Source organism: Phoca vitulina, unplaced genomic scaffold (genome assembly GCF_004348235.1).
Source record: "Phoca vitulina isolate PV1807 unplaced genomic scaffold, GSC_HSeal_1.0 scaffold1, whole genome shotgun sequence".
Lineage (NCBI taxonomy): Eukaryota > Metazoa > Chordata > Mammalia > Carnivora > Phocidae > Phoca > Phoca vitulina.
The window spans coordinates 65,472,917-65,486,493 of NW_022589704.1; the positions used below are offsets into that span (position 1 = coordinate 65,472,917).

At 36.1% G+C, this 13,577-nt stretch overlaps 1 protein-coding gene across 8 annotated transcripts in view; it reads right to left on the bottom strand.

The window, feature by feature from the left end:
* The window catches only part of LOC116635195 (sodium channel protein type 2 subunit alpha), a 137,981-nt gene that overhangs the window by 81,908 nt on the left and 42,496 nt on the right, over positions 1-13,577 (bottom strand). For 3 of the 8 annotated variants that reach the window (XM_032409151.1, XM_032409173.1, XM_032409156.1), the window contains 2 exons: positions 1,704-2,021; positions 733-851 (listed from right to left, as the gene is read on the bottom strand). In XM_032409151.1, coding sequence (XP_032265042.1) covers positions 733-851; positions 1,704-1,970 — 386 coding nt within the window. In that variant the 5' untranslated portion in view covers positions 1,971-2,021. Of the gene's footprint in view, positions 1-732; positions 852-1,703; positions 2,022-2,524; positions 2,650-3,386; positions 3,561-3,621; positions 3,780-6,380; positions 6,650-13,577 lie in introns of those variants that run through there. The other 5 variants (XM_032409168.1, XM_032409154.1, XM_032409162.1 and 2 more) reach the window with 5 other exon arrangements.

A 13,577-nucleotide genomic window follows, 5' to 3' on the forward strand; every position in this document is an offset into this window, starting at 1 on the left:
AAAGAAAGAAAGAAAGAAAGAAAGAAAGAAAGAAAGAAAGAAAGAAAAAGAAAGAAAGAAAAAAGAAAGAAAGAGAAAGAAAAGGAAGGGAGAGTGGGGGAGGGAGGGAGGAAGGAAGGGAGGGAAAGAGAAGAGAAGAGAAAAGGAAAAGAAAGGAAAAAAGAAAAGAAAAAAGAAAGAAAATAGAAAATCAGTGGGATGCTATTGGGGAAAAGAATTGGAGAGATATCTGAAAGGCTAGTGTGTATACAATCACAACTGTAAGCATTTACTAACTCAAAGCTTTCAAATGCTGAAATAAAAAGCAGAAAGTAGTACAACTCAGATCAAAAAGATATAAAATTGTGCAATTCAGATCATGTACATATTTTCCAAATGTGAAAGCAGTAAGGAAAATTAGCTCATGGAGTTCACCCATTGCAAAACATTGTAAAATATGAAGACGTATAAAAGGAGAGCCTGGCAACATGATCAACATTAATGAAGAAGTCTTAGATGTAGCAGCAGTTCAGAAGGAAGCAGAAGAGTCGGGAAGAGAGGAACTACCAGAAGATGAGGAAAAGGGGTTCACTTACCTATAATCCCATTTGCAATATGCTAACTGTTGAGTAAGAGGAAAGAAAAAAAGAAGAGCACATAACATAGCCAACCACATATATTTTTTTTAAAATTCCCAGATCAATAATTCAAAGAACAAAATCATAATAAAGCAACTATTTGAAAAAAGGATATGAATGTACCAAAATCTTAATAGCTAATTTTCTAATAGGGTTGAAGGGAGTTAAAATGTACAGGGCAGGGGTGGCACTGAATCGTGAGATTGCTTTCCCTTTATTCAATACTATAAATGTCTGAAAGAGAAAACACAACATATAAAACAGAATTTAGGATCTTAATATTAAAATTAAGAACATTTTAAGAGAAAGGTAAGACCATCATTTAAAATTTTGCCTTATAAAATACTATAGTAATACACTAATTACCAACATACAACATGATGATAGGGGCTTTTTCTTTCCGTGCACCATTAACTTTCCTAAATTTGGTAAGTGACATAAGGATTCAAAGGAGGAAAAAAACCACAAAAACCTGTAGTCAATGCCGTAGGAATTTAGCACCTTTTATCAAGTTTTGATATCGGTATTTTAAAACTATATTTGTAATTCACAAAAAGCATAAAAATGAGACTTTGATTACTTCTTCATTTTGACAAAAAATTTTCATGAGAACTTCAGAGTTTTCCATGTGTGTTTTTGGATGAGCTTCTTTTGGGGGTACTTAAGTCACCTACTATTATTTTTTCTGCAGAGAGCCGTGGAAAGGGCAAAGTACAGGTAATGAAGGCATAAACCTGCTGCTGATCAAAATAACTTATATAGAGCTTGAGATTGTAAATACGATTTCTGGAAATATAATATAACCCTTGTTTTCACTTTTTGCTTCATCACTTTTTGCCCTTCCTCATTTACCCAACTGCATGATGCCACTTCAGTTCTGTTTGTCCTGGGAATGTAGATTCAAATGAGTACTTCCAAAAGACTTGTAGGATAAGGGGTCCATTACATGCTCAAGCCCACCCAGCATCCTAGTGATGCTTTAGACAAAGGGGAGGAGGCACATCATTCTTCACCAGACATCTGTGGGACTAGTCCAGAACCAATTAGGAAGTAGGGGAAGTAAAGACAACTTGACTAAAAACTCACTTTCTTATTGATATAGTACGGGTCCAGGTCCTCCAAGGGCTCTGACACCATCTCTGGAGGAATGTCTCCATAAATAAATGGAAGAGATTTCCCTGCTTCCAAGTCACTATTTGGCTTTGGGCCATTTTCATCATCCTCATCCTTACGCTCTTGTTTGGGTCTCTTAGCTTTCTCTTCTGCAATGCGTTGTTCAATAGCAGCAAGGGATTCCCTGGTAAAGAAGCGGAAGCTGTCAGGTCCTGGTGGTACCAGCACTGACTGTGCCATCTTTTCATCCTGCTCCTTTAATCACTGTTTAGCTCCTTGCATAAGAAAGTGCTATGGAAACAAGAGACAGAGAGAGAAGAGAGAGAGAGAAGCAACAGTCATTAGGATAAAAGGTAACTGTGGCAATAACATGATATTGAGATAAAATATATAAACCAAGCTCTCTGCAATATTTTACTAAGGAAGCTGTATTCACGGGATTCTCATGCATGCATTCATTTGCTTGCATGGAGATCTGTCTTTCACATTCAGTAGATGTCTATGAGGTAATCTAGTCTCCCACTCCCAAAATGTTTTAAGTGAAAATAACCAATTCAGAGCTCGGAAATGGAGGATACTGGTTTGTGCTTGCTGTTTCACTGTGAATATTTTGGCAGCCATCTTTTTCAGCATCCTTTCTGAAAAAATATCAGGGATCCAAAACAAGAGATGAATAATCACCCAAAATTATAGAACCTGGGCTATGCAAGGATCTTGCATGTACCTCTCCATTTTTTCCATGTTCCTTTTGGCCTACTTTTCCACCTTTAATAGCTTATTCCAAATCAACGCACCTGGTAAAGAGCTCTGGAAATCCTGAAATGCCAGGCTATGGAAACATAGGTAGATACTGCTTGAAAGCAAGGGAGCAGGAAGGAGCGGGGGATGCCCGATTGCATTTGGAACTGCTCGGAAGCTGCACAGGAAGGGATCCAGCTCCTGCCAAACTGGGCAGGAAGTCATCCACGTCAGAGGTCTGGATCTTGGACCCCCCTGGCTGAGCAACCTGCTGCTACCTAGTATAATTGTTTCTTAAATTAACAAATTTGCAGTACTTAGGAAATACCATAGAATTAGTTCATTTTCTCAAATAGTGCCCATTTCATAAAAATCTAAATAGCAGATGTAGACTTGAAAAAATAACAAGTTTAAGATAGTTTATCTTTTAAACAAACTCCTATTTGTTGGTCTTTGCCATAGAAATGGAGGCTTACTGTATTCTAATCATATTCCACCGGACTAACATATATAACTTAACAGAGCACACCAATCATTCCAAATGTTATCTCTGAACCAGTGGCAAGAGTTTCTATGATTTTTGAAATCATACAACCAAAAGCTTAACTCCTGAATGCCATCTGTATACAATCACTTATTTATTTTTCCTTCTTTTTAAAATATCAATCCATTGTAACCCCCATCCTACAGGACTGAGAATTGCTATTTAATTATATGAAGTGCATTTTCAAAGAGTAAATGCATTAATATCCAGATCACTTCTGTAGCATATGCCAGATAAACAGGGAAATTTAAAACAACAGAAGCTACTCTACCGTTTTTACATTTTTTTTTTTGAAGTAGACTAGGACCTTTCAGCCACTAGCTAGCAGACTGCCCTCTCAGTATCACACTGTCTCCAAAACATCCCTCATTTACCTTACCCATCCCCAGAGACCCTCATGCCTCGACAGACATAGGCATGAAGACGGTCCATGCATACTCCATGGAGGAAACTGCCATGCCTGGATGCTCTAATAGAAGAGACATGCTAAAACATGCAGCCAGCAGCTTCAAAATGAAAGTGGTCCTCTGCAGATTCCCCCAAGGATTCTACTGTAAAGGTAGAGAAGCATCACAGAGAATAAGCATAATAAGAATATTAAAACATTACCCCTGCAGAATCTTTTACACCCAGAGTTTGGGATTGATAAGCTGGCACCAAGAAGACTGCAGCTAAAATTCCATCATTCTTTTTTTCTTTTTTTCATTTTTTTCTTTTTTTTTTTTTTAATTCTCCTTCAAAGACCACACCTAACTTCCTGTAAAAGGATTCTGGTAACTGAAGTAAGAACAGGCATTTCCTGTTTGGGGACTACAAAATGGCGTTATTGTAACTACCACTAGAGGGCGGGGGAACTGTGAAGAGCAACCCCTCACAGTGTATGTACACAGAGCCCTGTGTCTGAAGCAGCCCAAAGCTTTCACTAATGGAGCTCTGATTTTTCACAGGCTTTTCTTAGAACAAAACGCTAAGACTTTGCTGATTTCAATCATTAATTTTGCTAACAGATTAAGCTTCTGTTTATACTTTTTATTTGCTAAGCCAGAAGTCATTCAATCAATACAAATAATTCAAATTAAAAGTAAAAAAAGAAAGTAAATGCTGAATGTTAAAAATAAAAACTCATAAAAAAGCAATTATATTAATGAAAGTCTTACATACAGTGGAATTTAACATTAGCCTCAGCCCCAGAGTACCTGAACTCCAACAAAGTGCTTTGCTAATTCAACAGAGATGGTCTTTGTGCTATACAAATAAACTTTCTCTAGAAATAAAATAACCCTGATGAGACTCCCATTTAAACTCTGATTTTAGTGGCTGAAAAGCAGCCAGAAGAAAACTGAAAAGCCAGTGAAATCCTAATGCCAATCTTTCAATTAGTGATATAGTGATGATTTGAGGACTTACTACGTGCCAGTCACTGACAGGGCTGACATGTCTGCATGCACCATATCATTTCATCCTCCCCACAAGCCTATATAAACACTTTCACGATCCTGATTTGAAAACTGGAGAAAGGAAGTACACAGGGGGTAGAACAAGTCATCTAAGATCATACACACAGGATTCAAACTGAAAGTCTGACACCAAACATGTGTGAACTTTATTCAGTCATAAAAAGAAACACTTGCTCATGCAACTAAAGCCTGAAATAAAGATTAAATAAAAACCAGGCAGTGGTACCAATTATAACCAGAAACAGTCCTAATTATTAAATCAATAAATTTTGCATATTTTCTAGTTTCATCATTTTCATTAGAAAATGTATTTGTTGGAACTAAACATAGAGAAGATATAGCCAAAAATAATTTTTTAATCACTCTAGAAGGTCTCTTTTGGTTATAAGAGACAAAAGGATGACTCACACTGGCTTGAGAAAGAAAGAAAAGAAAGAAAGAAAGAAAGAAAGAAAGAAAGAAAGAAAGAAAGGAGGAAGGGAGGGAGGGAGGGAGGGAGGGAGGGCGGAAGGAAGAAAGAAAGGGAAGGAGGGAGGAAAGGATGGAGGGAGGGAGGGTGGAAGGAAGGAAGGAAGAAAAGGAGAAAGAAAGAAGAAAGAAAGAAAAAAAGAAAGAGAAAGAAAAAGAAAGAAAGAAAGAAAGAAAGAAAGAAAGAAAGAAAGAAAGAAAGAAAGAAAGAGGAAGGAAAGGAAAAAAGAAGGGAGGAAGGAAAGAAAGTGGGAAGGAGGAAGGGAGGGGAGGAAGAAAGGAGAAAAAAGAAGGATGGAAGGAAAAGGAAGTTCATTAGTTCAAGGTTTATTGTCTAGGGCTAGCTTTAGGCATGGGATGATTCTGGAACACAGCTGATATTACCAGCACCTAGTTATGCTGCATCCTTTGGCTTTGACTTCCATGGTGATAGATTTTCTAGAGATTCATCCCTTATTGTAGTAAGGTCCTATAGTAGCTCCAGCCTCCCAACCTTCCAGACTTAAATCCAATAGGAATAAAGAACCAGAAAAACTCTCATTGCATCTCACTTGCTCCAGGTGGGTAACATGCCCATCCCTTAAGTAATTGCTCAGTCCTAGGTAATGCTGTGCTTTGTGCTTTGATTGGCCTCCCCTAAAGCAAATGCCTTACCCTTGGAACTAGAAGGAAACCTTGCTTGAAACCTATGAACAGTCAGGATTGTCGTGGTGGTATAGGAACATCCCTCAAAAGCAGAATTGGAATACTATTATTGGACAAGAGGTGGATGGATGCTTGTCAACAAAAACAATAAGTGTGTACTCTAGTCACATACTGGTCATATTTGCAGTGCCTCAATACTTGGTAATATTATAAATGTCAGAAGATATATATATCTATATAAACATATGTATATATAGATATATTTCTAATGAAAATGGTAAAGCAAGAAAATATGTTATATATATGTTAGAAAATGTTGTGTGCATATATATAGCATATTTTCTCGCTTTACCATTTTCATTAGGAAAAAATATACCATCTTAAAGACTAAGAAACCTGGCAAGATAGTTAGAAGACTCTTTCCCCAGAATAAGTTGTCCTACTGTAATCATATATTCCACAAATCTCTGTGATGAGCATTAGCTTCACTTATCAAATGAATACGTGAATATTCTGGTCTCACTTAACAAATGTGCATAATAATAGACTTTTGTATAACAAGATTCTAATTCAAAAAAAATAAATTAAGGAGTAAAACAATTACAAAGTGATTTGCCAAATGTATTTTTGGGGGGAGGTTAATCATAATAACACATACTGCACTATTTTTGTCAGGCACTATTTTAGGAACTATAAAACCATTTAATTCTCATCACAACTTGATGAAATAGATGCTGTGATTATCCCCATTTAAAACATGAGGAAACTGAGGCACCAAGAGGTTAAATAATTTACAACCTGCATAAGTTTTCACAGCTGGGAATAGCAGAGACAGAATTCGAACTCATGTTCTCCGGCCACAGAATCCATGTGCCTAACCGTTATGCAATGCTTCTCCAGCCTTTTCCAGGAACCACTTGCTATCAGGAACACCAAGGCAATGGGCAGTTTCTTTGACATCGTGGTAGTTGTAGGGTCACCCATTTCTGTCCCATCAATCCTAGCTAGTGAATGTGTCCTAGGATATTTAAAAGGGTGAACACAAAATGTTTTACCAAAACATCCAAGATATATGATGAGCAACATGTGAATAGTTTTTCCATCTTAAAAATACTTTTATGCAACATAGATTTGAAATAAGAATCATAGTCTCTTATTTCTGATTTCCCAGGATGAAGTTTTCAGAAGGCTTGCACATTAGCTTTTCTTCCATTTGCTCTTGTTAACACCAAACTGACATTTTATGAGAATGCTAAATGGCATGTTACATGAAGTTTTTAAACTTCATTCAGTTGCATTGCTTTGCAGACAGGTGATTTTACGTTAGAACTTTTCAGGCCAGACATTATATATGGAAGACTCATAAGTAATTGGAAAGGCAAACAATATTAAGTAGTCAGAAAGGAATGAATATTATGAATTAGATTTCTAAATACTGATAACATTTTTTGCCTTTCAATCCCGTCTTTTAAAAATTTTTCTCACTTATAAAAGAGGAACACTAATTTTCTAAATTAAAATATAAAATAAGCCATGTTATTATACATGATGACATCTACAAAAATAATACAGTTATCTGAAAGATAAAGTAATTATAAAACAAAGATATGTAGTAAAAATAGTATATGACTCTAATTTCTTTCCACAAAGATTCACTTTAGAATAATTACTCTAAGGTTCAACTTACACTGAAAAAAAAATGGCTTATTTAATCTCACAGACAAGGAAATAATTATATAATAGTTTATGTTATAATTAATGATTGTGGATAAGTGCTCAGAAAATTTAGAGGATTTTTACTCAAGAAAGCTGAGAAAGACTAAGAAATGTCTTTCTGAAAGTTATTTTTTAATCCGATTTTACAACTAATTTTTAGTTTTCTTCATTACATTAGAATAATGCTGGAAACATAAACTAAGAAAAGACTTGCTAAATGTTATCTGAAGATTTATTTTTGTATTTTCTAGTTTACTTAATCCATAGATTTCAATCTATTTTTTCAGGAACTTTTTGATTGTCACTTACTGTGTTTTTACATCTTTCTCTCTTTAACCTCGATCCACTCGCTCATTTCTGTAACTAACAATTTTGACAAAAGGGAGAAAGTTCTGAACAACCAGACTTAGACATGTTTTTCCACTATAGATTAGGATCAGAACATAATAGAAAATGAAAGACATAGGTTTGGTATGTACTATTCAGATAAATCATCATTTTTCTTTCAATTCTAAGGTTAGTTCCAATATGAAAAAAAACTTATTTTCATTATTTTATATTCATAGTATAATTGTTGGGCAATATCCTTTATAAAAGTATAGGCATTCCTTTAAATGACTGTTGTATTTTTAAACATTATTTTTTTCTTTAACAGATATGCACACCAATATTATCATGATCATGATGATCCCTGAGAAATAGTATTCAGTGTAGCAAATAATCACTTTACATCCAACTTTCCTGGGAAAAAATAAATTACATATAATGACATATGCCTATATCTTTATGCAAGTAATTTTATTCTATTGCAGATAGTCTGGCAACACAGTTTTACATCCTTTTTTAATCTTTAGATATATTAAATGCATGTTGGTAGACATCCATGAACTCCCTTAACCCTTCTTAAATGATTTATCAGCTGGAAGGCCACCTCTACCCTGATTACATATTTGTTTATTTTTGATGGCTAGATTTGCTAGAATCACAGAATTCCAATTCTGGATTTAATAGGCAAGCAAGAAAATTTCCCAAGGCATGGTCCTCCCCATAAAAGTGAAAAATTGTTCCAAATGCCTGAATATTTCCAGCTCAGTTTTCTTCATTCCTTCATTCCTTCCATTTCATTGAGGACCTCTACCTATAACTTTTCCCCTCAGCCCTCACCCTCTTCAATGGGGGAGGGAAAAAAAGCAGCCTCTAAACTCCTCAGTGGGGTAGTGGATCTGAATGTGCAGGCATCATCCCCAGGAGAGAACAAGAAGGCAGAGCCAAGAGCAGAAGGTCTTTGAAACGAAAAACAATGCTCAAAAAATAGCTACATTCCAAAATATCCTAGATACAAAATTTGTGCATGAGTGTGTGTATGTACGTGTGTGCACCTCAGAGAGAGAGAGAGAACTAGATATGAGAGAATGACACCATAAGAGACCATGGATTTGTGTCTTCATGTCATGTTAACATGATCTAAATTCTGGTACTCTACTTGGTTCTCGATATTCGTTATCTCATTTAATCCTTGTGATATTTTGTAAGGGGAGTAGTGCTGTTGACACTTTTCTAATGTGGTGGTGATCTGGGCTTATGGAGGCTATAAGGAGGGACTGCCACACAGAGCCAGCATTTAAACTCACATGTGTCTGATTTCAAATTCTAAATATGCTTCATCATCCCATTTTTGGAGAAATGTACCATTGATACACCAACTGAGAAGGGTAACGTGAAATATGTCTGATTTTTTAAGTCACTGGATCCCTATCTATACCTGAGGTATTTTCACAATACCATAAGCCCGCTGCTATTAAACTGCTGACCTACAATATAACTGAGTTTCCCCTTATAATCACGTTATTGTGGGGTTATCTTGACTTCTGCTGGAATAACATTTAAACTCTCTGAACCTTAGTTTTCTCATCAGTAGAAATCAAGGCTCATTTTGAGTTTTATGAAATAAATTTATAAGAAAAAACTAAGCACTATGCTTAGGACATAGTAGATACTAAATAAATGCTGGTTTCTTTTTTCAGAGACATCTTAGTGATGTTTGTCAGTTCTACTTTTTATTAAAGTTATCCATGTAAAACCCATCTCCCCTATTACCTCATCTTTCTTATCTTAACCCATCTTTCTTTGTGGTTTTTCCACAATGTCCAGCATAGTACATCACCTGAGATAAATCATCGAGTAAATCATTGGTGAATTAACAGTTGTAGCCCTATATTATTCAGAAGCTCTCTTGTTCTTTTCAGTCAGGACACTTTCTTTTCTCATCAGTATATATTTACGTGTCATACACCAGCCTAATTTCAGGTTTCCAGTTTGTTTCTTTCTTTCAGCTATACAGGGCAGTGTAAGTGACGCTATACATTTATGGCCCCTCCACTGTTTGAGCTTACTTTACCTTTCTTAAAGTCAGACTACTTAACAAAAGTCAGACTACTCTCTCCACCGCCTCCCCTCTCCACTACACACGCACACACTACACTCATGCGCATGTACACATGCATGCTTGTTTCTGCCTCTGTGGCTTATTTCACCAACCCAGACAGTTCAACAGTCATTTATTTGCCCCTCCCAATCTTTAAATTTTTCAGATGCAATTGCTCTGAGAAACTTTCTTTAAGAAATCTCTTCTTCCTTTTCTGAATTTCCATTATATGTACAGTAGAGAGTGCCATTTTTCTTAATGCATTCCTATACATATATTTTTATTTGCTTCAATTCACTCCCAAAACTACTTCTAAGTCAACTTAATGAAACTATAAACTTATATTTGTCACCCTCATCCAAGAATCTTCAACCATTCTCCATGACCATTCATATAAAGTAAAAAATATTCCTCTCCCTGACATTTAAAGAATGCTCCAAATTTCCTTTCCAATGACAACCTCTACTAGCACTTTATGGTAAAGAGGAAATAATTTGCTCAAGTTTTCCTAAACTTGCACCCTGATCTCTGGGTTTCTACTTCCAAGTTGCTGCTTATGTTGTTTTCACAACCTGAAATTCACTACAATTCAACCTGACAAGACAATAGCCATTTTAAATCTCAAATGTTACATTTCCTACGAATATTTCTACATCCTTTCAGCTGGGTATGGCCTTTCACTTTTTCAAACTCAATAGCACTTGCTTCTCACACACTATTTGTTGTATTTATGTAATTACCTTGAGGTAAGGCTATGATATACTCCCTTTGTGACTCTGGAAGTACATAAAGCAATACCCTGCACATAGTAGATGCTCAGTAAAAGAACTGGATAACAGACAATTTCAAAGAGACACAGTTTTAAACAAGCTGTCATGTTGCAGGGGGCCTAGATGTGCAAAAGGCTCTTCTGACCGTAGAGGACAGATCAAAGACAAATATGAATGTTATAGTAAAAAAATCTGATTTAATATAAACAATAATGTTCAAATTCTTAGACCTGCCTTAAACAAAGTGACTATTTTTTAATAAGAAATAATTCTCAATTACCAGAAAGATTCAAGCAGATACTGTAGAAATCATGCCTGTCTGGGCTAATAACTGAAACATATAAAAGCAAAATACTTCCAACCTCCAGATTATATGATTATATATATATATAAAAAAAAAACAGGGAGCATCAAATTATCTCTTACTAAGAGAAGAAAAATGAAGACAGAATTAAATTAATTATTAAGGTTTTTTACATAAATTCTGGATTAAAGATAACTCAACATCCAGGTGTTCACAGAACATGTTGTCTCCCTGATCAGTGGCTGTTCCTGCTTGGCTCTGGGCCCCAAGAGGGCAGGGAGCTTGTCTGGGCTTGCTGACCACCCTCCAGTCTCCAGTGCCCATTGCATCATGTGGTTTCTCCATACATACATGGTACTGAATTAAAAATGAGACATAACTTGCATTGGTATCACTAGATCAAAAGAGGTCAAAGAGAGGACACAGTAAAAAAGGATCATACCGATAAAGTCTGGCTTGTTTTAAAAATACAATTAATTACTATTTCTTAGACTACAGTAAGAAGACACTGAAGAGCTGTTCTTCCTGCCTTTTTAGGATCAAGAAAGAATCTATTTGTCTTTGTTACTTTCACATTGTAAACAGTGTATTTTCAGCAAATATGTCAAAACATTTGTCCAGAAACATCTCTTCCTTTTTAAGTTAGTTACCTTGTAGGTCCAGGCACTTAAGCCAAAGGTGCTATGGCTCTTTAGATGTTCTTCTTTTGGCATAGTCGCTTATCTTTTTAGGAAGCTAATTTACAGCTCTTTTTTTTTAAGTAATCATTTTTGGCACTCAATTTGTAGCTACACCTGATTTATGCAAACATCATTGATTTTGAGGGGCTCTTGTTGACTTACTATTATTTGGTGGGCACCATGCTTTGAAGAAAAGGCAGTAACTTTTGGAGCCAGATGAAACTAGCATGCATGCTTACTCTGCTACTTTCTTGCTGTGCTTCTTTAGGCAAAGGACTTGGATTATAGTGAGGATTAAATAAGTAAAATACCCAGTAAACACAGCAGATGCTACTTATCCAATTTTTCCCTATGCCCTTAAAACTCTTACACATAGTGCTAAGCTGAATGAATAAGGCCAAATACAAAGACCAATATTTCAGAATTTGCAATGCAATGTATCATTTAACAATAAAACACAACTTTTTAAAAGTGCTGAGCCAGCTTTCTTCCAGATGCTTAGAATACAGTAAGTAACCAAACAGATCTGCCCTTATGAAGCTTATATTTTATATATCCTAATGATACAGATTATGTACAAGTACTTCAACATGGAATAGAGCAGGTGGTGCTAATTGCTGTGGAAAAAGATATTGCAGGGAAGGGAGAGAAAAAATATCAGGGTAAGCGGTGGGGGGAGGATGGTGCATTGAAAATTTAAATAGGGTGCTTAGGGAAAGTCTGGCTGAGGAAGTGACATTTAAGCAAAAGACCCCTAAGGACCCAAAGAAGGCAGCAAAGTCATGAGCCTTCCTGGATAATGGAGTTCCAAGCAGAGAAAATGCATGAAAAGAGCTACAGAAAGAAACTCATATTTGGAAAGGCCTGTAGAAAGGTAAATAGCACTGAATGAAAGAAACGGCCACACAAGACAGTAACAGCAACAGGAAGAAGAAAGTAGAGCAGGTAGCAGGGACAATGAGTACAACAACAGATGCCGCCAACCTCAGTTAGGCCTGCCATCTGGTTGCCCAGCAGCTTCACCGGTGGCACCTGTGACATAAATGGCAAGATCAGAGCCCAAGCCAGACCCTGAGAAGCAATAATCATACCAGAAATAAAGGAAAGTTCACTGCCACTCAAATGTCCTGAGCCTGAGCACAGAACAGAATGGGGACATTGAAAGTGGGATGGCCATGCCCGGCTGCTCGGGAAAGTCTAAACCTAGATGACTATTTGCAGGGTGGACCCAGGAACAGCCCTGCAGATATGAAAAGTATAGCAGCCAAATTTAGCATCTAGAAACAGCTCAATGTCAGAGAAGCAGACAAGGCAAAATGCTGCCTATCCTCAATGCCTAGAAATATTTGTTGAAATTTTAAAAGATTAGAAGAGAGATCATCTTTCTGACCATGATGCAGTTTTTAAAATAGACCAATATAAAAGCAGCACCAATTAAGACATATAGCTACAAAACACATATTCGGTAATGTATTTGTTCAACATGTTGGTAACCACCTTCACTGGCAAATTCCCTTACTTCTAATCACTCCTATATTTTAGAGAGAAAAATAGAGAATTAGCCATTCTGCTCCTCAGTTCACTTAATCTCTTGACCTGTAGGGCTTTTTCCTCTCTTTTTTTCCCTTCTTGTTTCTTCTCTCTTTAGAATAAAGGTAATTCCTGTCCTGATCAAATCAACAATGTTGCTGCTGGAATGAATTCAGATCATTTGAAATAAAATATTTTTTGAATAGCAAAGCATTATGACATTGCTCATTCATTTTCTTCTCTTTTTTAATATTATTTAATATACCTATTTTTGCCTGTAAGAATGAATGAAGAAATGATCTCTTGCATTCTATATTTGAAAGTTGCTCTATATAACTTCATGTATGTGAATTATAAAAGTATGGTCAAAACTCGTAAGATGGTTAGATTTTGAATAGCCTTCTATCCACATACATAGATGTGATTGCCACCCCACCACATTGCTGCACTGCTTTCATCTGTAAATGAAAATATGAGAAACTGCAGGCTTGAGAAGGGAAAAGGGCAAAAGGCTCAGGAAAACGTACTGCTTTCCTCCAATAAAGTAATAATCATTTGCCTTCTGCATAT